Source organism: Microtus pennsylvanicus, chromosome 1, assembly GCF_037038515.1.
Source record: "Microtus pennsylvanicus isolate mMicPen1 chromosome 1, mMicPen1.hap1, whole genome shotgun sequence".
Classification (NCBI taxonomy): domain Eukaryota; kingdom Metazoa; phylum Chordata; class Mammalia; order Rodentia; family Cricetidae; genus Microtus; species Microtus pennsylvanicus.
The window spans coordinates 157,942,455-157,967,080 of NC_134579.1; the positions used below are offsets into that span (position 1 = coordinate 157,942,455).

The 24,626-nt window shown below is 36.3% G+C and overlaps 1 protein-coding gene across 3 annotated transcripts in view; it reads right to left on the reverse strand.

Moving 5' to 3' along the window:
• Ascc3 (activating signal cointegrator 1 complex subunit 3) overlaps positions 1-24,626 on the reverse strand; it is a 293,022-nt gene that overhangs the window by 263,554 nt on the left and 4,842 nt on the right. For all 3 annotated transcript variants that reach the window (XM_075944106.1, XM_075944115.1, XM_075944122.1), the window contains exons 2-4: positions 12,763-12,894; positions 9,714-9,864; positions 1,572-2,131 (exon numbers count right to left, since the gene is read on the reverse strand). In XM_075944106.1, coding sequence (XP_075800221.1) covers positions 1,572-2,131; positions 9,714-9,864; positions 12,763-12,852 — 801 coding nt within the window. In that variant the 5' untranslated portion in view covers positions 12,853-12,894. The remainder of the gene's footprint in view (positions 1-1,571; positions 2,132-9,713; positions 9,865-12,762; positions 12,895-24,626) is intronic.

Below are 24,626 nucleotides of genomic sequence, written 5' to 3' on the forward strand. Positions count from 1 at the left end.
ATTCACTGGGACTCCCCCCTGGTACTATCCTGTTTTCTGTTTTATTATCTGCACTGCGTCTTCGTGCTCTTTACTTATTTTTCTAATCTCACCCCACCCTGGTAAGTGGTATACTTGTTAAAGTTGGTCCCCAACACACAACAACAAACATTATGAAACAAGAACCTTAGGGGTGGAAGAGAGGTACACAGACCTTGGTGGTAACTAATAGGTCTCTAATTAATACTCAAGAGACACTCAACAATTGGGAAATCATCTAGGGTTAGTGAAGTCATGTATCTTGATGGAGAAACTATAATAGCCATTTTACTAAACCAACATAATTCCTAACTACACTCTAAATATGTACCCTTATGGTCATATACCACTCTTCCTCAAAGATATTTCCCTCTGTACCAGTGGGAGATCATTACAGAAAACCACAAGGGACTAAAATGCAGAGCACAAGTGGTCATGTGTTCTCAGTCCAAAGTAGCAGATCTACAACACAATTCCTGCACCTAAGGCTCAGGGATCATGGTAGAAGAGGACAGGAAGACTGTAAAAACCAGAGGAACAGGAAGTTGCTGTGAGACCATGTCTCCTAGTATATCTGAGCTGAGATACCTATGAAGTATCATCAATATAGATGCCAAAAAGAGACCTGAACAAGGATAACATGCTAAGCTGTAAAATGGAAATCTCATGGGCCTCAACCCTAGACAAAAAACTACAGGCAACTAAAGAATATTTAAAGTAACCAATTGGTTAGCCAATGAAATAATACACATACAATTAATATACAGACAGGGCAATTTACACACAATTTATACAGATGGGGCAATTTACACACACACACTTGTTTGTGTGTGTGTAAAATAAAATAATTAAAGACAAAGAGGACACAAATTTGTGAGAAAACAAGAGTAGAAGTGGGGGCAGGGTGCATGGAAGGATTGGAGGAAAAGTAAGAGGGAAATAATATAATTATTTTAGGAAAAAAATCTAGTCAGCCAAGTATTTCAGATTAATTTGATTCTCAATAGTTATCGTTTCAAACAGAAACTGGTCAAAAAATTCTCTTAATCAACGGCAATTAACATACAAATGAAATTTCCAATATTTGAGGCTATTTTGTCACAAAACGCTTAGAAATTTAGAAATATGCTTAGAAATATAAAATCTTGTAAAAACAACCACACAATTTCTCATTTAAATCTACATATTTCTCCAAGTAAAAATATTAATTACTGCAGTTAAACAATTCTTTTAAATAGGAGCATCCCACTTTTACTACTCATTACCCTCAGTCTTGTAAGAGCCCACTGGGAAGTATATGTGCCTCCGATGTAAAAGCACTTAGTTAGAAAGCTCATTACAGTAACAGGTCAGAATGTTTAAGACAGTACTTTCATGCTAGCTATGGTTAAAAGGATATTCCTGACAGAGTATGTATCTTGGTGCTAAAGCATATACTCAGCATGTTCAAGGCTCTAGGTTGAAGACCAATACTATAACAATAAATTAATTTTTAAAGAGCTTTTCGGTAAAATAGTTCATGTTTATATACAACTTCAAAACTTCAACTGTACCTCATCCTGAAGTTCATCACCACTTTTAACAGAAGCAAGCATGTCATACAAGGTACAGCAGAGATCTTCAATTCTTGGTGCTTCAGTCATTTCCTTTGAGGTTGCATTTAAGTACTTCTCAACTTCACACCACAAAAAGGTACCATTTGTCTTTTCTACGGGTTTCAGTTCTGGGGTGTAGTGCTCCTGAAAATGTTCATTCAAGAACTTCTTGTAGTCTAAGCTTATAGTTTTCTGGGCTTCGCCATTTACTGGCAATTCATCAAAGTGGTCCAGATCATGCATATCAAAGGAAAATGCTAAGTTTTTACCAAAAAACACTTTATCACTACACTGGTTTTCTGCCATCTGGACAAGAGCAGTCATATCATCTTGACTAAAATGAGAAATAATTCGATTAGTGGCATTACAAGCTGTAGTAGCAGATGACAATGGAAAGGGACCAAACATCTGTCTGATGGCTTTTGTCTCCACGTGACCAACAGAGTCCGTCAAGTGAAATGTCATAAAGAGAAATGCAGCTCCACTTTCAATTTCTTCTCTCCCAATATCTGCTCCAACTATTCAAAAACAAAACCAAGAAAAAAGTATTAGCTTAACTGAATCATCACTCAACTTGGTGCTTTCTAAAAAAAGAAAAGAAAAAAGAAAGATAAGATCCTTCCACTTGTTGATTGAAATCAATTTGGGACTACAAAAGTCCATTCCCAAATTCCCAAAGAACTATGTTTGAACAACAAAGAGCATTTTAGTTCAACCAACCATTCATTAGTCTATATTAAATACAGAAGCTACCTAATAAAAACACTTGCCTCTTTCTAGAAATGAGCTATGAAATAAAATTTACTTAAAATTAAACATTAATTTGATGATAAACTATAGTAAGATTTTAAAATACTTCAGAATTACAGACATGAAACTCAAAGGAAACCTCACATACTCATAGCTTTCTTTCCAATTTGTATAACAGACTTATATGACAAGAAATAATTGCAGATAAGCCTATACAGCTCTCATTCAAAATATTTTATAGCACTAGGGTGTGTGTGTGTGTGTGTGTGTGTGTGTGTGTGTGTGTGTGTGTGTGTTTAAAACAAATCTAATTTACCATACCATACAATATGAAAGAAGGATACTATGCTAAAGCAGACAAAAAACTTCACAGAGGTATATGGTCAGACCCTATTTTTAAAGCGTCAACTGCCCCATATACAATTTTCTTAAATAAAGAGAAAACAATTGAGTTTCAAAAATTTCAGAGAATAATCTTAAAATAGGAAAAAAAAGAATTTAAATTTTCAAGAGGCCTTAACAATAATGGTACATTTGACAAGACAATAAGCATTTGCATCTTCCTGAAAGTATAGCTCAATTCATCCCTCAAAATACTAAACAGTTCAGATAGCTGGGTCTTCCTACAAGAGCAGGAACTGACTCCATCTTTTATTGTTTGGTTGCTTTCCTCTAGTCCTACTATCTAGTACTTGTTTTCTACTCTAACTACAAACAATGTCTTATTATTCAGGACGAGGACCCTCCAAATACCATGGAACCCATAAAGTCAACTACTAAGAAAGCAAAGGCATGAGGATCACTTGAGCACAGTAGTTCAAGACCAGCCTGTACAATGTAATACACCACCTGGTATTAAAAAAAAAATGACTTTTTAAAATAAATTACATTGCTTAAAGGTTTGGGTTTTTAATATTTCTACAGGTAATTTAACAAGGTTGGTATTGTTGATACAAAACTCTAAACAAAAAATGGAATTCATAAGACTGGAGCTCAGCAATTAAGAGCAATGACTGCTCTTACAGAAGATGATCTACTTTTTATTCCAAGGACCCACAAAATAGATCCCAACATCTTTACCTTCACCATGCTCTTCTGGTCTCCATGGGTACTACATGAACATGGTATACAAACATACAGATATACATGATACCCACATCCATAAAACAAAATTTTAAAAATTTCAATGCAATTTATACCTATATCCAACATTTCAGCATGTAATATTTCTTTATAAAAACAATTTATTAAAACTTCTTTATTAAGTTACCTTACTTTGTTCTTTAAAAAAAATCTTGCTCATGCTAAAATAAGAACTCAAGCATGAAAATGTATAAGAAACAACTGAAAATAAGTCATTAAACAAGACTCACAGCAATCCTTTATTTCACATTTTTCTCACTGCACTAGGTTCCCTGTAAGTTCCTAAAAAGTAGATGTGTGTCTGGTTCTATTTATTAAATAAATCTTAATGATAGATAAACCGCTTTAAAAATATAGAAGAAACATGTTACATTACTGAACATGGATTTAACTTAATTTTCTAATAGTAGGTAAGTAACTGGTAAAGTTATGGAACAATCTTGGGGTAACATGGAGAATGTGTGCATATTACTGTCTTGTGTTTTATATTGCTGTGAAGAGTCACCATGCCTCCATGCTGCCATGCTTCCCACCATGTTGGTAATGGACTAAGCCTCTGAAACTGTTAGCCACCCCAGTTAAATGCTTTCTTTTATAAGAATTGCCATGGTCATGGTGACTGATTAGTTAAGAGCAATATTTTGATTAATCCTAATCAGTAGCAGAGTGAATGAGAGAGGGAGAGACAGCAAAAAAGAGACAGACAGACAGACAGACAGACAGACAGACAGACAGACAGAGAGAGAGATCAACTGGCTGACTGAAACTGGGTTACTTTAGCATGGGCTATTGAAACCACAGAGCCCACTCCCAAGGACAGACTTCCTCCAACAAGGCCACTACCTCCTAACCTTTTCAAACAGTGCCACTCCCTAGTGATCAAGTATTCAAATCTAGGAGTCTATAGGGGCTATTCTTATTCAAACCACCAGTTACCATAAAAAGTACTATTAACATGTATGATAAGCAGGAGAAAATTCATGAGTTAACTTTCAATAGGGAAAAATTATAAACTCAGAAAAATCATTACAGATCAAATGCAATGGTTTCAATACAACTGACCTATGTGAAAGCACAATAACCTGTAAAGCACATCCCAAAATGCTTAGGAAGAGCCAAAGTGTAACAGTCTTTCTCAGAATCACTTTTACCTGGCAGAGAAAGAGCAGAACTGAGTTTGGCTAGCACGCACTCTCCTAAATATTAAGAGAACCTTACTGTATAAAACATTTAATGGTGTAAGAGGTCCTTCTGTCTATGTGTTGTTTTCATTGGTTAGTAAAGGAACTGCTTTGGACCTATAGCAGAACTGAGCTAGGCGGAGAAAACAAAACAGAATGCTGGGAGGAAAAAGGTGGAGTCAGGAAGACACTACGGAACTGCCAGAGTTAGACATGCTGAATTTTTGTCTGTAAGCCACTGCCACGTGGTGATATACAGATTAATAGAAATGGGTTAAATTAAGATATAAGAGTTAGTCAAAATGAAAATAGCGCTAATGGGCCAAGTAGAGATTAAATGAATATAGTTTCTGTATGATTATTTCGGTTCTACACAGCTGGAAGGGATGAACAGGCGGCTCTTGCAAATAATTGGCACACCAATGTGTGCTAGCTTAATCCACTAAAAACATGAGAGAATATGAAAAGAAATTGTACACACAAAATTAGAGTTTAACACAGCTTCTTGTTGTTTGCTGGCAGCATGCCTCAGCTCCTTTAGAAGAAATTTTCCTGACTCGGCAGCAGAAGAAGAAGAAAAAAAAACATAGATGTTTTAAAATGCTGGCTTTCTGGGCTATGCTGCCAGCGAAACCTCTGGGTCTTTGGAGAGACGAAGCATTTGAGTGTGGTTTCTGAGAATGCTGCAACTTGCTTAATGGCAGCAAGGACCAGCTGTGTAGTTAGAGATGGGGCACTATGCATGTCTCTCAGAGGCAGTAAGCAGCTCCGTCATGCTGGACTGTGCTGAGTGAGCAGGCAGTACAGTATTTGACCTAGTAATGTCACAGCTTAGATTCTTAAGTGGTTAGCATTTTAAGAAGTGCTTCTGGTCATAAAATAATTATAGATATTGCAATAAAGACAAATCCAGATGAGTCATGGTGTTGGATAAATGTACATAGGCTTGGGAGAGAAAAGAAAAAGAGTATAGAGAGTCATAAAATAAAGTTAATGCTTTAAAAGAAAAGGGTAAAATCTTTAAAGAGACAGAGTACAGATAGTCATAGATTAAAAGGAATAAAGAAAAATAAACCACATAAAAATGGAAAATTCACAGAGAGTCTATATTATGTATATTACTATGTTATCTTTGAATATTTTTGTCTGTGGATGAGCTAAGTACAGAGAGACATTTTATTATATGGGCTGCTAAACTAAACAAGCATGTATATTATAATGATATCATGATTTACAAATTTAGGTCTAAGGATAGGTTGCTTTGGAAAAGAGGTTCTTCTCTTCTTTCCACAGAGGATGAGAACCTGTGGATTGCTTCCAAACCAATATGGTTTGATAGAGGATGACCCCCTGAAAGGTTGCCATGAACACCCTCAAAAAATTACTTTGCCCAGCTCCTAATTGAGATGAACCTAACATTCAGGATACACCGTGAAAGACCTAATTAACAGTGCGCCCAAACAGCAGGAAGCAGTACGGACAGAACTATGCCCATACTCCCAAATATTGTCTATAAATGTTTGTTTACATTTAAAGAGGGATATGCTATAAAGATCTGCATTGGTATGGATCTTGCTTTATTGATACAAATTTAAGGTGAATTTTGTTATACCGTATATATGTATTTCTGATCTTAGGGTATTATGTTTGTCTAGCTTATTTAAAAATGCAATGTATAATTAAGAAATACAGGTTAATAGACAATCGTGTATAATAGTCAAGTTTGTAGTCATGTTAGTTAGGTTTTCTAGACAAACAAAGATATACTTCAGTTAGTTAGGTATTCTTCAAATCTTTCAGAGACCTTAAGATTATGGCATTTAAAATATAGTATCTTAGGACTTTTCATGACAATAAAACATGTCTGCTCTTGGCAGCATAAATTACTTCAAGAGGAAGATGGGCATCAAAGAGGCTCCTTAGCCATTTGGGCAAGAAAGTGCTCATTCCTGGACTACTTAACTGTACATGCAAGATCCACAGAGAAATAACTGCTGAACTTGCCTAAAGGTGAGATGGTCCTTCAAGGTTTCTGCTTCATAAAAGAGTCTGCTAGACATTCTGCAGGACACAGAAAAATGTGACAGACAAACTGCCAGTATAGGTGGAACTGCCTTTAAAATTTCCTGTTTTGTGAAAAAATCTGCTGGATACTATGACCTATAGGCTAAAGATGGATGCCCCAATGTTACAGAATAACTTTGGGTGACTATCCAGGTAGCGAGATATCTCTGTCCTTTCTAGAGTATTGGAAGTGGCTTAAAATGTACTTCCTGTATACTTAGGTAATATTATATCCTTCTGGAATCTTTGATGGAGTTGAAGAATTTATAGTTATAGTTTTCTTTAGTTATGATAAAAGATAAAGTAGATATAAGTATTGTAACTGTAGTTCTTGCTTGATACCTGTTGTTATATGTAGTTTTGCTATATTAAAGTGAAAGCCTTCCTTTTTGTTTAAACAGAAAAGGGGAAATGGTGTAGGAGGTCCTTCTGTCTGTGTTGCTTTGATTGGTTAATAAAGGAACTACTTTGGGCCTATAGCAGAGCTGTAGGGGAACAGAGCTAGGAAGAGAAAACTAAAGGGAATGCTGGGAGAAAGAAGGGAGAGTCAGGAAGACACTACGGAACTGCCAGAGTTAGACATGCTGAATCATTGTCTGTAAGCCACTGCCACGTGGTGATATACAGATTAATAGAAATGGGTTAAATTAAGATGTAAGAGTTAGCCAATAAGAAGCTAGAGCTAATGGGCCAAGCAGTGATTTAATGAATAGTTTCTATGTGATTATTTCAGTTCTGGGCGGCCGGGACAAACAAGCAGCTCCCGCAAGAATTTAAAATTCACTTTTTTCAATAGCCTTTCCTAGTAGTTAAGAAATTCTTCAAAAAGGTGAATTTTTAAATTTAAAAATCAAATTAAAATATCTATCAAAACTTGTGCCCTTACATAAAAAGCATTAAGTTAAAAGTAGCCAACTAATAAATGAGTTTTCTAATGAATTAGAGCTTCATTGTTCAGTAAAGTAATAAATCATTTATGTTTATATTAATAGTGAACTGTTCAATGCAGTCAAATTTATTTTGCTTTATATGTTATGTTCAAACTTAAAATGATAGTTTTACCATTTGATAACTGACCTTCACATATGAAAATTACATTACAATTTTGAACTGTTTACTTAAATTTGTTCCATTTATTTAAAACAAAGACAGTAAGACAAGCAAGTTGGTATAAACATGTTTACAAAAATAGAGATTAGGTGCCTGACTTATTTTGTAATTATATTTTCTTTTAAAAACATTCAAACTACTTTCTTGGAATACTACCTACATACCAAAGTACATAATCTGAAAACTAAAACTGTCTAGAAATCATTGATGCTCTTTCAACCCTGAATATTGGCAAATCCTCAATTTACAACTGGAATAAAACCATTCGGTTACTGTGATGTTAAAATCAAATGTTTTATTCTGCCCCTGAGAAAGATATGTATTTAGAGAAAATTAGGGAACTTTAGTTTCTATTGACCCATCTGCTTGCCATTCGTAACTCCTATAGTCTACTTTCTATCTCTACTGCATGAATCTTTTTAACCTCTTGAGCTGTTTTGTTGTGTATGTGACTTGTAAACAGCAAACATTGGACAAATAATTTAATTGCAATTTTTGAAATATAAGAAAAAATTTACTTGTGGTACTTAGTAAACTCAAAATTCCATTTGTGATTTCATTAAGTATTCCGAAGTATTATTATAACAGAGCTAAGGATAGTATTTTAAAAGACCTCATTCAAACCTGGTATAACTTCTTATAAATGAAGATAATAAGAGCAGCAGGGTTACATCAAATCAGGGCAAACCATACACTTTGTATGTTTACTATTATTTTTTTCAACATTCTTAAAACAGTGTGACTGCCAAAAATATCATAAATGTCTTCACATCATACTCTGTTTCCCCTAGACTCATGCAAACCCAAATTTTCCTACTGCTCTAAAACTTCAGAAAAAGAAAAGAGGCAAAATATGCATATCTTTTACTTTTCAGTCTAACAATAAGGACAGTCTATTCAATACTATACTGGATTATAAAATAAGACTTAAATGATATATTGAAGCCCAGACACTAATTTTTTAATCTGATGATTACAGTCTTCAATTCAAAGAAATATAATTGAAACACTCACCAATATCTTGAAAATCTACAAAAAAAAAAAAAAGGAGGAGGAGGAGAAAGAGATGGAAGTCTACCGAAGGTTACAGTGACGAAGCAATGTTCTAGTTGAGTTCAAATGACAAGGAGCATCTATCTCTAGTATGGTAGGGAAATTTTTCCCAGTACAGTGAGCAGGATATACAGTTCTCCAGACACAGGCATGGAAATTGTGAGGAAGTCAGAGAAAATCACCAGTAAGCAGCTCATTGGGGAAAGCAAAGATAATTTGGGGAAGGCAAGGAATACATGAGACAGAAAATGAGTTCAGAATTCTGGAAGTATAAACCTGATGAATTTGAGAAAGATGGAACTACAGAAGCATTAACTATCAAAAATTTAGAATGATACCATGCATCCCAATGTACAAACTTAGAAATTTTATTACGAATTCAGCTTAGTTTTACTTAGCTTTGTTTGTAACCTTTAGAGAGTAAGCTTGCATTAAATATCAAGTATTATAATTTCAAGTAACAATTTTGTGTAAATATAATCAACTAATGAGAATGTTCGTAAAAATTGGGAGCTGAAGCAGTCGAAGTACAAGTTATATTCTCTTCTGCTCTAGGTGGCCATCTGTTGGGAGACTGAACTTTTAATGTTTGGAGCAATTAATTGTATACAATAGGTTGTGTACTTCTACCCCTGCCACACTGTCCTACATTCATTAACAGATAAGACTGTCCTATATGCAACCGGGAATATCTAGTGGGAAACTGCAGATTTTTACCATACATTACTAAGGTATATAGCAAAATATAACTTATAAGGAATCTATTTTAGAACCATATTGGTTTTGTTAAGGACTATACCGATTTGTTTTGCAGCTTGCAGTATATCTTTTAAGTCTTCATTTATACTTTGCATTTTATTCTTCTCTAGTTTTTCATTCAAAAATTTGACTATCTTCTTCCATGTGAGGCCCAAATCTAAAACTTGTTCATGAAGTTTGGATCGCTTCAGCTGAAAAAGAGTATAACATAAAAATATTTTGGTTAAAGTTTTTCTCCAATCCATTATTTATCATGTATGATTTGCATTACATAATAGCTATTTTGCACTACCCAGAATTCAAAATTGTACGTACTCAAATATAAATCAATTATTCTCAAAAGGAATTTAAGCAGTCACAAATTGAGCTGTGAAAGGAAAAAAAAATGTTTTAAAATAAATGTTTACTATTTTAATTATAAAACAAGATCATTCATATACCAAAGTAGGAAATTCAATATTCCTAAGCTCACATGAAAACATCCCACTATATTCCTTTCCTTTTCTGTTTGTATTAATACAGTTTATAATGATTATAAAAATATGTTTTGAAAAAAAAATGTTTTGACAAAAGGCATTTGAAGACTATTAGAGTCCCCTTCTTAGTCAGTTCAACACATTTAAACAACACTGTTTTCCAAAGCATGACCCGGGAACTAAAGGGTAGATATAGATTATTTTCTTTATACACTCTTTTCTTGAAACCATAAATCTTTTCCTTCTCAAGAATTGATTACAGAATGCAATAAAAGTTTCATGTCAGATCCCTGCCTTTAATCCATAGATAAAAGTCATGAAGCAATCTAACAAAATAAAGAACTGGTGAGTCAAGCAAAGAACTGTAACTTTACTCCTGCTTGCACTGACGATGCTAATTATTCATTACTTTCTTGCTTCAATTTTAAAATCTCAAGTGAGGTTGGACAATTTGAGTTAAGAAGAGAATAGGAAAATGTATATTTGATATAGACTGGCCATAAAATGACTTTAGCTGTTTATAATAAGATCATAAGTATAATGATTCATTTAACTTTCATCTCTACTTTTGTATATGGGGAACACTATCTGCGATTAAAAAGGCACATTAAAACAAAATTTACTGAATATGGTATTTTCCATCCTCGGATAGCAAAAGTATTTAAAATACTACAATATTAAATAAAATAACAAGGGGGAAAGGTATGTAGTCTTTATGTTTTTAAACTGCAAAAATCTTTTGTATTATCACTATTTCAGCATAATTTGCAAGGCCATAGGAAAGTAAAAACAGAAAACAAACTATATTAATATTCATTAAGAATATGTATTATAATTTTTGTATTTATTACTGTGAGAAATGTAAGAATCATTATGAAGACTGTTTCCTGGTCTGACACAATTCTGCATCATTAGAGGGAAGTCTACCAAAAGACTGGTAAATAATAATCTTTACTTTCTGAGTGAATCTTTAGGTGAAGAAGTTAACTGTAACACTATATAAAGACTGCATCAATGAAGTTCAGCATACCAGGAAATTATGTTACCACTCCGCAATACAGTCAATTGAAAAGCCAAAAATTAAAAAAAAAAAAAACTTTAAATTTTTCTTTTAAAGAAGAACATTAAGATCTTCATAAACTGCTGTCAATATTCCCACATACAGTAGATACATCATGAGGACTATAAGCCTTGATTATGATGCCAAACATTTAACTTCTCTGCTAAAAGTCAGTGTATCATTTACAGATTTAAGACTCCATAAATTTCATTCTTAATATGAAATATATATGTATGACAGCTTTTGCTCATTTACCTTTTGAAACAGTATACAATATAATCATATTCAGAAAGAAATACTATAATTTAAGGATTAAAATAAGTAAACTCCTTACATTTGCAAACTAGTCAAAATCTATATATTATGAGCTAAACTGCTTCTCAGAATTCATATCGAAATCCTAACCTCCAATACCTCAGCAAGCCATTAATGTTAGATCATAGTCCTATCTGATTGGTTTAATTACAGAAACACAAACTATGGACACTCGAGAATGCCAGGGATAAGCTTCTACAGAGGAAAGATCCTAGGAGATACAGTATGAAGGCTGTTATCTACAATTCACAGACGAGTTTCCAGGGAAAAGAATCTTTGCCTTGATTCTGAATTTTAAACTCCCACTCTACAGAATACAAAATTTGTGTTGGCAGAGCCACCAAACCTATAACGTATTATATTATTCTATATAAATTAATGTATCATAGATTAAGAACTTTTCTTAGTCTCACAAATATTTTACATAGAATTTGCAATGCGTCTTAGTATAACTTACTTTTCATAATGTATTTATAATTACATTCACTTATTTTATAAAACTTACCTACATAAGTAAGTTTACTTTCAGAAGAAATTCACTGTGAAACCACATGCTCTAATTTGTTGCTCAGAAATTGCAGTCATTCAACTATTATAAAAAGTGATTGGCGTTCTTTCCATAAAACTCCAAAGTGCTAACCACATTGTCCAAACAGAAGCTATGTTTATAGTGAACATAAACTTACTGCTAAGTAATATAAAGCTCAGTCATGTAAGGAATTTGTCCACATCAGTCATTTCAGTTAGCTACATTACTGTTAAAGAATCTGGAGTTCCATACATTTTTATTATTACCATTTATTTCTAAAGTTTTTAACGTAATAAGGCCTTACAACTAACTTCTTTAAGCACTGAATGTACTCTTACCAATTATATGGACATGTCAACTATGAGACCAACTATAAAACCTGAAATTAATATTATATTCCTATGTTAAGGTTCATGTGTGAAGAATTTAACAGGAGACCTAAAAACATGTCCAGCTGATTCAAAATAAAGGTAAACTAAATCACAAAATTAACAGAAAACATGAAGGCCTGTATTTGATTATTCTCTTTGATAACAGTCAGAGGTGCTTAACATAAGTATACTTCAATAATACAACAGTATACTCAATCTCCTTCTCAGAACAGAAACAAGATAAAATATTCATTTTAAGCACATACAACTAAAAACTGAAATGTCAAATACTCACCCATACTCTTTGTTTTTAATGGTTTTCACCTAAAAACATTTACCTTTAAGTCAGCTACTTCTTCATTATAATTATCTTGCTTGGTGACATTTGAAAAGGAGCGCAAAGCTCCTGTGAGCCGAGGTAAAGCCATCTTTTACTCAATCAGTGATCCATAGAAATAAGAAACTCAAAACTGAAACAAAACACAATGATATTTATCTGTTTAGAAATGACACAGATAATCAAACTCAAGAAACTGACCTATATGAGAAAAATAAAAAACACGAAAGCACTTGTGACCAATGTTAGTTTCTTAAGTATAGAATAAAATCTTCCAGCAAAAAATAAGCAGATGTGCTAGAAACTATAACAATTCTATCATATCAGTCAGAACAGACTTTAGAGCAAAAGGTAAAAGGGACTTAAAGCAAAGATTCTAAACAATAATAAAAGACAACATATATAAAAAATTCTTCGTTCATATGCATGGCTTTAAAAATTAAAAATTAAAACAGACCTCCAGAAAGAAATGGAAAGAAATGTGCAGTACAAAGACATCAATGACTGATGGCCCAATTCACATGCCATACCCAAACCCTACCCCTATCAAAATTCAATAAAGACACACACAGAAACATACACTTTATGATTAAAAATATACATTATGTACATTTGAAATTTTTAATTACATTGCACACTCATGCGTGCACATGTGTATATGCACACCTCTGTGTGTGTGTGTGTGTGTGTGTGTGTGTGCGCGCGCGCGCGCCATGGTACAGGGAGATCAAAGGGCAACTGTGGGAGGCGGTTCTCTCCTACTTTATTGGATCCCAGGATTATCAGGCTTGGTAGCCTTTACCTGCTATGTCATCCATCTTGCTGATCATGAAATAGTTTTAAGACAGTATGTTGTATACAACAGTATAAAGTCTCAACAAATTTCAAATGGTATTACAGAAATCAGGAAATGATGTGGGATTCCCCTCTATATGCTGTGAATACCACTAGTTAATGAAGAACTGTCTTAGGCCTGTGCAGGGCAGAATAGAGGTGGGGGGGGGGCGTGCATGGGACACTAGAATGCTGGGAGAAACAAGGCCGAGTCACATAAGATGCCATGTAGCCACCAAAAAGGGAATTTGCAAGCTGCCAGGTGGAAACTTGCCGGTAGGCCACAAGCCTCATGGTAAAATATAAAATAATGGAAATGAGTTAAATTAAGATGTAAGAGCTAGCCCATAAGAAGCTAGAGCTAATAGGCCAAGCAGTGATTTAATTAATATAGATTCTATATGATTATTCCGGGGGTCTGGGTGGCCAGGAAATGAACAAGCAGCCTCATACAACAAGATAATAATATTTCAACAATGTTTAGAAGTATCAAATCTATCCTGGAGCTCAATGTGACCAAGTTAGTTTGTTGACCTCTTATAGAAGTCATTCTCTTAACAACATGTAATTAAATAAGAAACAAAATGCAAGACATTAAAAGCATAGGAGAGAGCATAAAGATGAGTAAGAACTTTCTAGAATAGCTAAAGAACTGTACCTTACAATGGAGAAATTCTATAGAGAAAGTAAAATGACTCAACTTGTAAGCAAATTCTCCTATTAGAGGACTTCAAGTTCCAGCTACTCAGTGGGCATACAGAGATAGGTGAGCACTTGTGATAAAATTAACATGGATGGAAAACAAATTCTTGTGCACCAGCACGATTTCCAGGCTCTTGGGCAACAGAACAAAAGCTTAGACAGGGACACAGTGATAACAATAGAAGCAGAAGCAGTTTACTAAGAATGAATATCTTAGTAATGGACGGAGCTAGAAAACATCATATTGAATAAGATAACCCAGACCCAGAAAGACAATTCTATGTACTAACGCACAGGAGGTTTTTTTTTTTTAATTAATTTATTTATTAAGGATTTCTGCCTCCTCCCCGCAACCGCCTCCCATTTCCCTCCCCCTCCCCCCGATCAAGTCCCCCTCCCTCATCTGCTCGAAGAGCAATCAGGGTTCCCTGACCTGTGGGAAGCCCAAGGACCGCCCACCTCTATCCAGGTCTCCTAAGGTGAGCATCCAAACTGCCTAGGCTCCCCCAAAGCCAGTACGTGCAGTAGGATCAAAAACCCACTGCGATTGTTCTTGAGTTCTCAGTATTCCTCATTGTCCTCTATGTTCAGCTAGTCCGGATTTATCCCATGCTTTTTCAGACCCAGGCCAGCTGGCCTTGGTGAGTTCCCGATAGAACATCCCCATAAGAGGTTTTTAAACAAGGAAAACAGTCTACAAATCACAATCGCAGAGAACCTAGACAATGAGGACCCTTAGAGAGACATACATGGATCTAATCTACGTGGGAAGTAGAAAAGGACAAGATCTCCTGAGTATATTGGGAGCATGGGTACCATGGGAGAGGGCAGAGGCAGGGAGGGGAACAAAGAAAAATGTATAAAAAGAAAAAAAAATGAATAAACTTCCAAGGAGGAAGCAGGCCAGACCTGTGATGAATATTAGAAACTAAACGGCAGGCAGACAAGACAGTTCAGTGGCAGGCGTGCCAGCTAGGGTATGTGGCCTGAACTGGATCCCTGAGACCTAACACATGATAGAGAAAACCAACTGCCCCCTACTGTTCTGACTGCCACATATATTACAAACACACACACACACACTAAATAAAATGTAAAAAAAAAAAAGATAGCTAATGCTGTAGGAAGGATGAGGACTTTTATGCCATATTTCTCAAACTTTCTCCCTTATGTTCTACATGCCAGCCTATGCTGGGCAGGTTGCAGCATTTCCTCTATCAAATGCTTTCTTTCATATGTTAATCTCTCTTTCGAATAAGGTTCTATTGAACCTCACATCACAGTCTTCTGTTCCAAGATAATTCTGAGAGTATCATTTAAATGTTTCTAACATTGCGTAATATATTCTTAAAGCATTTGAAAAGGAAAAAAGTAAACCAGAAGTTAGTGGATAGTTTCTCAAACTTTATTGTGCACTAGTCAAATGCCATACTTTTAAAATAACTGGCCTAAATAAATAAATAAAATGAAAAATAAAAATGACTGATTTAAGACAAGAAAGATATCGCCTACCCTTAAATCAGTATTCAGTGTCTGTTCACGTCAAAGAAAATCTATGTAGTAAGAATCAATGGTCTCCATTTAGATTCAATCTGTTTCCTACCAGATTTCTCAACTAGATTCCCTGAAAAATAAAATTGTACTGAAAGTATCTTGATAAACATTTCTTTTCCTCAGTTCTACCGAGGACTGTACATAGGTAATATCAGTAGAAAAGCAAGGCATACAAAGAATACCTTCCAGCACTGAAGTTTACAAAACCAGAAGAATGATGGATACATTCTCCTCAGGATAACAAAAGCTAAAACTCTTCAAAGAAGGTCCTGATATTAAACTTAACATATTGTGCCTCAGAACCTCACAGATTTCAAAATGTAAGCATCAAAACAGGAAATACATGAAGTGTAGAATACACTGTCTCAGCATGGTTTTAAGGAAAACTGGTGTACTTGGGACCACAAATTTAATAATTTTGACTATCCAACAGTAATACCCTGAATTACCTGTCCTTTCTTTTAAAGAACTTAATATTTTCATTGATTTTAAACTTATTTGCAAATTTAGACAATACTACCAAACATGACAATACTCTCAACCTTCAATAAGAAATGTCTAGTCAACGAAAAGATGGCTCGGTGGTTGAGAGCACTTGCTGCTCATGCAGAAGACCCAGGTTTGGTTCCCAGGAATTACATGGCAGCTAGCATTTCAGGCAATGGGATGCCCTCTTTTGGCTTCTGTGGGCACCAGACACACAACTGGTGTACACACATACATGCAGGCACTCACACAAACACATATAATTATTTTGTTAAGAAAGGACTAACAATAAGGTGATGTTGTTTCAAACTATACTGATAGGAAACTTTAAACAGGCACCTGCTCGTTCCTTAAATTTTCCTTTAATCACCACATTTATCTCAAATTAGGAAATCTTCCAGTACAGCAAGGTTTCGATGTTTAACATATGCCTTCAAAAAATAAACATCAACATAACCATTAAACACAAACCAACTTCTTCACCTGGACTTCATCTGAAGAAACAAAAAGTTTCAAGTATAGAGCAAAAACACAGCTGTGTAGAATACACTCACAGTAATGTTGTGTCAACACTTCAAGGGTAATTTCAATTATTCATAACTCTACCTACCAAACTGACAACAGATCCTATACCTCTCTTAAGCAAAAAGAGACTGTCTTAAAGAGTCCTTAAAAGTTAGGATACACATTTGACTCACGGAGAACTCAGAAAGCACAGGAACAGATCATTAAACCTACACATACCTCACACAATATAAAATGTATGCTTGCATATTTTACAAACAAAATTTCTATGTGGCTCTTATATCATAATCACTCATCTATATTAACTCCAGGTTACCAACTCAAAGACTAAGGGGGACAGCCTACACAGAAGCCAAAAGTTCCACATTCTACAAGATTCCACTTTCAACATTTTTTACTCTTAAGAAAACATAAGGAAGTCTCTTCTTTTAAATGTCTTTGGGAAAAATAAGATGTTAAAATACTACTTCAACATCAAAGAACAGTTACAAAAACTCAAAAAGAACAAACAAGTATATACATCACCTCTTAAAAAAATTTGGAGCAGATCCAATACATACTATTTCACATATGAATTTTAACTATCCGCATACTAGCCCATTAAAAAGAGTCTGTGAAAAATTATGGTCAAAAGGCAAAATTTTCATTTAACTCTAACCATAAGTCTTAAAAGAAAAAAAAAAATACAAGGAATTTATGCCTGTCCCTTAAAAACCCTAAGAAGTTTAACTTGAAATAAAAATCTAAATATTTTTCTCTCAAAAGAAAAAATATGTATGTATATATTACACATACAAAACCAAAACTCTAGGGATGTTCCAGGGGCAGGCTTAGATGCTTGGAATTTAAGAGAGTTTGAAATATCTAATAGTGCCACTCCCTGGTGAACAAGCATTCAAATGTATGAGTCTATGGAGGCCATTCTTATTCAAACCCACCATATTCCACTCCTTTGCATAAATCCCTAACATTTGGTGTCGTGACTCGGATAGGCTCTCCTGCCCCGAACCTTTCTCCCTGGGTCAGATTTCTACAATGTGATTTATATTCATAACACCAGCTTCGATTGGTAACTTTCGCCCATTCTGTTATGGTTGCTTCCCTCAGTTTAAATTGTGTTTGGAATGGCCCAGGGCTAATCCACCCATGACTGAGGGCCCAGGGTCCCTCAGATCCTTCTTTCTCTCTTTTTTTTTCCATTTCTTTTCTTTTCCTTTTTTTCCCCCTCACTATAAAAGGACACTCAGTACAGCCTCTGGCCTATCTGGCTTCTGAGTGACCCTGACCAGATCCAGCCAGACCATAACACTGCACCCAGGGTCAGGGAACGCCCAGTTCACAGGTCCTGTGGTGTTCACTCCCATTTGCACACCACCTATAAGAGGAGATGCCCTCGTTATAGACTTTGTGGTATCACCCTTTCGCGGGTTTTCACAATTTCAGCTATGGGTAGCAAGCCATCCAGGTCTGTCCCCCCTAAGGTGTAACACTTTTAGAGGCCCTAACACCCTAGGCCTTAGCTCTTACCCTCATTCTGCCAGTGTCCCGCCAGCTCCACTTTTATGGGCGCTTTCTGACTACTGTCTACGGAAACTTTTAACTACTGTCAGTGCACAGGCAAATGGACCCTGCCAGGATGCACGAGGCAGCATTTTCAATCCCAGCCTTTTGCTCCCCCCTGTGGCTTGTGACATGACGACTTGTGGCATCGTGGCTCAGCGACAGGGCGGATCACGCCTCTAGGTCTCTCTTATTATTAAGTTTAAAATCCCCACAGCCAAAAATTGTGGCTTTTTTCATACAACATGTGACTGCTGCCATTTTAACTGAGGTCATGTGATCTTACCACCATCTTAACTGAGGTCACGTGACCTCACCACCATCTTAACTGAGGTCATGTGACCTCACCACCATCTTAACTGAGTGGGTTTTCCATACAACATGTGACTGCTGCCATTTTGATTGGGGTCAGATGACTTTGCCGCCATCTTGTCTGCGAGCCAGGTCAGGTGACCAAGTTCCGCCATCTTTACTGAGGTATACCCTGCCTTGTCCCCCAGTTTATTTATGCTTTTGTTCACTAAATTCCTCTTGCTGACTCTGTTGCATGTGTGTTTTGCACAGTGGCATGCCTTTGGTAGGGCCCATCAAGAGCCACTTTGCCCAATTCCTGTTCACTCTCTGTGTGTGATCATACATGTAACTTAAATATACCTATGCTTAATGTTATAACTCTCATTTCAGACTACAAAAACAATATGTCTCATGTTTTAAACTGGTATGTACTTTTAAGTCTCTTAAAAAAATACTTTATATTTAATCCAATTGTTCTCTACTATTGTCAGTTCTGCCGTTAGCCTTCTATTGGAAGCAGTTTCTTCTCCTTTCTGTCTTTTTACGAGTGTAAATCTCACCTGTTAAGAGTCAATACAGTCAAGCTCAGACCCAGCTCTCCAGGCAGAGTCTATACCGTTGTTATATTTAACAAACAGCCCTCAACTGCTCAGAGATCTAGAAAATATGGCATTTAAATATTTAATTATTAAAAACCTTTTCATAACGAAAAGAGACATGTTGGCTCCTAGTAGCACTCTACTTCCTCCAAAAAGACAGAAGACAAATGGGCACAGAACAACATCCATCTACAATTCACTTCAACTGCCAAGCTCTGACCATTGGGCAAAACTGCCTTTCATCTAAACTAAAGATCTCCAGACGTGGACAGAATTGCTGGAATTAACAGCCTAGATGATCAGGTCAAGGTAGGCTTGTCTTCCTACAGATTTCTTAGCCCATAGGATCTTCTGGAGCCTGGCAGGCCCCGCGCTAAAAAGCAAAAGGCAAATTCGACCTTCAGCGACCATGGAGGACCCTGAAGAGTAGCTCTGGGTACCAACCAAGTAAGTTTTCTGTCATTTCTTAATCAGTTACTCAAGTAAAAATTTCATCCTTCTCAAAGATCTCTGATGCAGTTTGACAGCAGAGAGGTTTTGTCAGTTTAAAAAAACAACCTCACCAAACAAACAAATTTCAATAAAATACAAATACAAGACCTACAAGTTATAAAGGTGTGAGGACAAATACAAGTTATCAAACCTCTCTCTCATGATGCCTTCCATAGTCTTAAAATATTTTTCATTGTGCAAAAATATCTGTCACAGTCATTCTAACATAAATATGCTACTGTTTATACAATGTATATGTCTAAAACCCCTATTTTCACAAACCCGAAGAATTCTTGTGAGTTCCAGGAAACTGAACTGAAGGATCCACCTTAAACAGGTCAGATACACCCCTCTCAATTCCCTGTTCCTAATAATTATTTTCCTTAACTTAACTTTGTCCTCTGTTCTGCCAATACCTTAAACAGGTCAGATACACCCCCCTTGATTCCTTGGTCCTAATTTTTTTTCCTTAATTTAACTTTGTTCTTTGTTCTGCCAATACCTTAATTAAGCAGGTGTAAGAGACACCAAGCATTTCCATGCCACAAACACCAGACAGGATTAAAGAGACCAGCTATGCCAGGATGTGGCCAGCACCCAGCCCCCAAAGACAATGCCCACAAATAAGCAGGAAGCAGTCTTAAAAATGTGCCGCCCCTTGGGGCTGGAAAAATGGCTCAGAGGATAAGAGCACTGGTTGTTCTTCCAGAGGTCCTGAGTTCAATTCCCAGCAACCACATGGTGGCTCACAACCATCTGTAGTGTGATCTGGTGCCCTCTTCTGGCCCACAGGGATACATGCAGGCAGAATATTGTATATATAATAAACAAATAAATCTTTTAAAAAAATGCACCACCCCAATTCCTTTGACCTGTGGTGCCTAACCGCCTGTTTTTTTATTATAAAAAAGAGATGGGAATGTAATGACTGTTTTATCTCTTTAAGAGACAAGCCACGCCCACTCCCTCCCCCGTCCCCTGAGGAAGGCTGATCTTCAGCTTCTAGCCTGAGCTCTCTCTTTTTTGTCTTCCTCTTGGAGAGGCAGCTTCACTTATGCCTCTCTCCCCACTTCTCCCCTTCCCCTGCTTCTGTCTCTCTCTTTTCTCTCTCCTCTCTCTCTGTTCTTCTCCCCTTCTCCTTTCCCCCTCCACAACCCCCCAAATAAATATCCAACCTCACTCTGCATGTCGTGCCTATCCATGTCTGTCTTTTGCCTGCCCTCCACGTGTCTCCCTGCCTGGGATCAGCCACTGCTCATGAACCAGTAGCCGTCTCTGCCTGGGACTGGCTGCTCTCAGGGCCCACTGCCTGACGCCACATGGCCTGCTACCACTGCTTGGGGACCTATAACATTTCTGCTGCCTACTGGCGCCAGGGATCCTGCAGCACTTTTAATAAATCCATAACAAACATTCCACTGTGTATGTATACCACATTTCCATTATCCATTCAGCTGCTGATGAACATTTAAGCATATACCATTTTCTTGCTGTTGTGACTAGAGCAGCAATAAATATAAAAAAACCAAGAATATCCTACTAGATATCTAATAAGGAATGGCACAGTACAGCTCAGTCACATGGAGTTCTGTTTTTTCATTTATTTATTTGACATTTCGTCATGAACGCTACTACTACATTTTGAATGGACCATGGTATGAGCAAAATCAATCTAGTGTGTACAATAGTGAATCACAGCCTAAAGGGGAAAAGAAGCCAACTAGATAATCTAACTCAAAGCAAAATAAATAGATATAAAAGTTGATATAAAAAGCAGCAATAAAGAACATGACTAGAACTCAGAGTGGTGTGTTTAGAATAACATGAAAGGGGATCATGATGGAACTTCACATAAGAGTGACTCAGGTAAGGAGGGAAACATGCATTAGCTGCGTGATGAGGATATGCCACATTCAAGGAGCACAGCAGTCAGAAACTGTACAACAAACAATGGCATCTGACAGAGTAAAATCTCTTGAAAAGACATAAACCTGGTTAAATTTAGAAACTATAACAGCTTTTTTAAAAAGGAGGAAGAATAAAAGAAGAAGGAGTAAGAAGGAAGAAGAAAAAAAGAGGAAGAAGAATAGAAAAACCTCAAAAAAGAGGTTTTATTTGAACTGTATAGAAGAATATAAAAATCTCAAAAAAGAAGTTTTACTTGAACTGTATTTAATTAGGATCGTTAAGAATACAGTGAAAGGAATGGACTGAACCAAGGCAAACTGGAAGCAGAAAGATTAGGAATTCTTTGCAGAATTTATAAATAAAAGACAAGCTGATAGTTCCTGAAATGAGATAATGACGGTGATTTAGAGAAAGGTAAATAAATCCAAGCAATTATGGAAGTCAAATCTACTTGGTTTACTAATTAACTGCATTTGCAGTGGAGGGGATAAACAAACAGGTGACCAACCTCTGCACTGAAGAAAACAGGAAGATAAAGGACTTCATAGGGATAAAGCCAAGTGATTATTTTGTCTTTCTCTCTTGAAATGTTGTCCTAGTTTGCTATTTCTGTGATTTGCAAACATAATCAAAAACTAACTGGGGAGGAACAGGTATGATTAAAAACCATGACCAAAAGCAACTTGGGAAGGAGCAGGTTTATTGTGTCATCTTACAGCTTAGTTTACAAACAGAAATCAGGGTAGGAAATCAAGGCAGGAACCTAGAGGCAGAAATTGAAGCAGAACCACAAAGGAATATTGCTTACTGGCTTGCTCATCCTGCTCTTTTAAACAACTCAAAACTGTCTGTTGGACAGATGGACAGAACCATTAATCAAGAGAAGCCCCACAGGCCTGTCTACAGGCCAGTCTATCAGCTGAGATGGATCATCTAACTAGTGTCAAGAGGACAGAACTAGACAGCACAGCTGGGACATTCAGGTAGAGAGAGCAGGAAGACTACAGACATAGAACTCAGGAGACGAGCCTTGTTTTAAGAAAGACATCAAAATCACCAGCAAAACCATAGGAATAAATTTAAAAATCATCTACAAATTAATATGAGTGCAGTAAAAGACAACAGGAAGTGAAGAACAAACTTGCAAGAATTAAGTAGGAGAAAAAAATCAATAAAGAATTTTTAATAGCAAGAGGCCATAAAGTCCAGAAGCAAAGGAGTGTATACCAAAACAAAGTGTCACCAAAACAAAGGAAAGAGAGTGGTCTAAAATAGAGGTTACAGTCAGTTGTATAAAATAGTATAAAAATATGTAGTAAAATGCCCACTGAAGTATTTCACCAGTGTTCTTCTAAAGTTCAGCTTTTAATACTATATGTGCACAATATCTCTTAAAAGGCATTAAATTGAACCACCTTTTACTGTCCTAATACACTCACTCATCTTTTTGTAATATGAAGGCCAAACTCAACCAGTAAAGAGATCTTGCCACAAATCAATATACTACCAGTCCCAGAATGCACATTTAATCCCAGAGTGTAGGAGTAGTATGTCTCTTGCTGTTACACACTACCTTGTATAGTTTGTTGGCTTATATAGAGAAACTCAAAACATACTTACTGAATGATATATATATATACGTATATATATATGTATATATATACGTATATATATATATATATATATAGAGAGAGAGAGAGAGAGAGAACATTAACCTATCTGAAGATGATTATTATTATCACTACCAGTCAAATCCCGAAAATATAGAACAATGGTTCTTGATTTTACTAGTGCCACAACCCTTTTCACTACAGTTCCTAGTGTTGTGGTGACTCCAATCATCGAATTATTCTTGTTGCTACTTCATGACTGTAATTTTGCTACTGTTAAGAATGGTATGGTAATGTAATCTGTGGTTTCTGATGGTCTTGAGCAACCTCTATGAAAGAGTCATTTGCCCCTCAAAAAGGTCAAAACCCACGGGTTGAGAGTGGCTGATATAGAGAGTACTAATATTTTTGAAAAAACCTTGAAGAACGTTCACAGACTGGAAGGATGGCTCAGTGTTAAAAACCACCCAAGTTCATTTCCCAGCACCTATATCAGGCAGCTCACAGCTACTGGTAACTCCAGTGCCTTAGCTAGTGTTCTACTGCTGTGAAGAGACACCATGACTATCTGCAGCTCACAGCTACTAGTGACCCCAGTCCCTTGTCAGGTGTTCTATTGCTGTGAAGAGACACCATGACCAACTCTTATAACTGAATGCATTTAACTGGGCTTGCTTACAGTTTCAAATGTTTAGTCTATTATCATGGTGAAGGGTATGGCAACAAACAGGCAGACATGTTGGAGAAGTAGCTCAGAGTTCTACATCCAGATCTGCTGTCAACAGAAAGAGAGCTAGACACTGGGTCTGTCTTGGGCTTTTGAAACTTCAAAGTCAACTCACAATGACACATGTCCCCCAACAAGGCCATACCTCCCAAACCTTCTCAAGGAGTGTCAATCCCTGATGATTAAGCATGCAATTCTAAGAGCCTATGGGGGCAATTCTGATTCAACCCATCACACCCTGCTTTAGGGAATCCAACACCCTCTTCTGGCCTCTGCAGGCACCCACACTTATGTGCCCATACATATATACATGATTAAAAATCTTCACAAAAAATGTTTAGTTTCCTACTGGTCATGAAGGTACTAGTCTACAGCAGTCATTAAAAAAAAGGGAAGAGGAGGAAGAGGAGGAAGAAAGAAAGAAAGAAAGAAAGAAGAAAGAAAGAAAGAAAGAAAGAAAGAAAGAAAAGAGAAGGAAGGAAAGAAGGTAGGCAGGCAAGCAGGCAGGCCGGAAGGAAAGCAAATTGGAAGAGATACACTGCAATTTTTGTATGATTTCAACCTGAAGCTAATT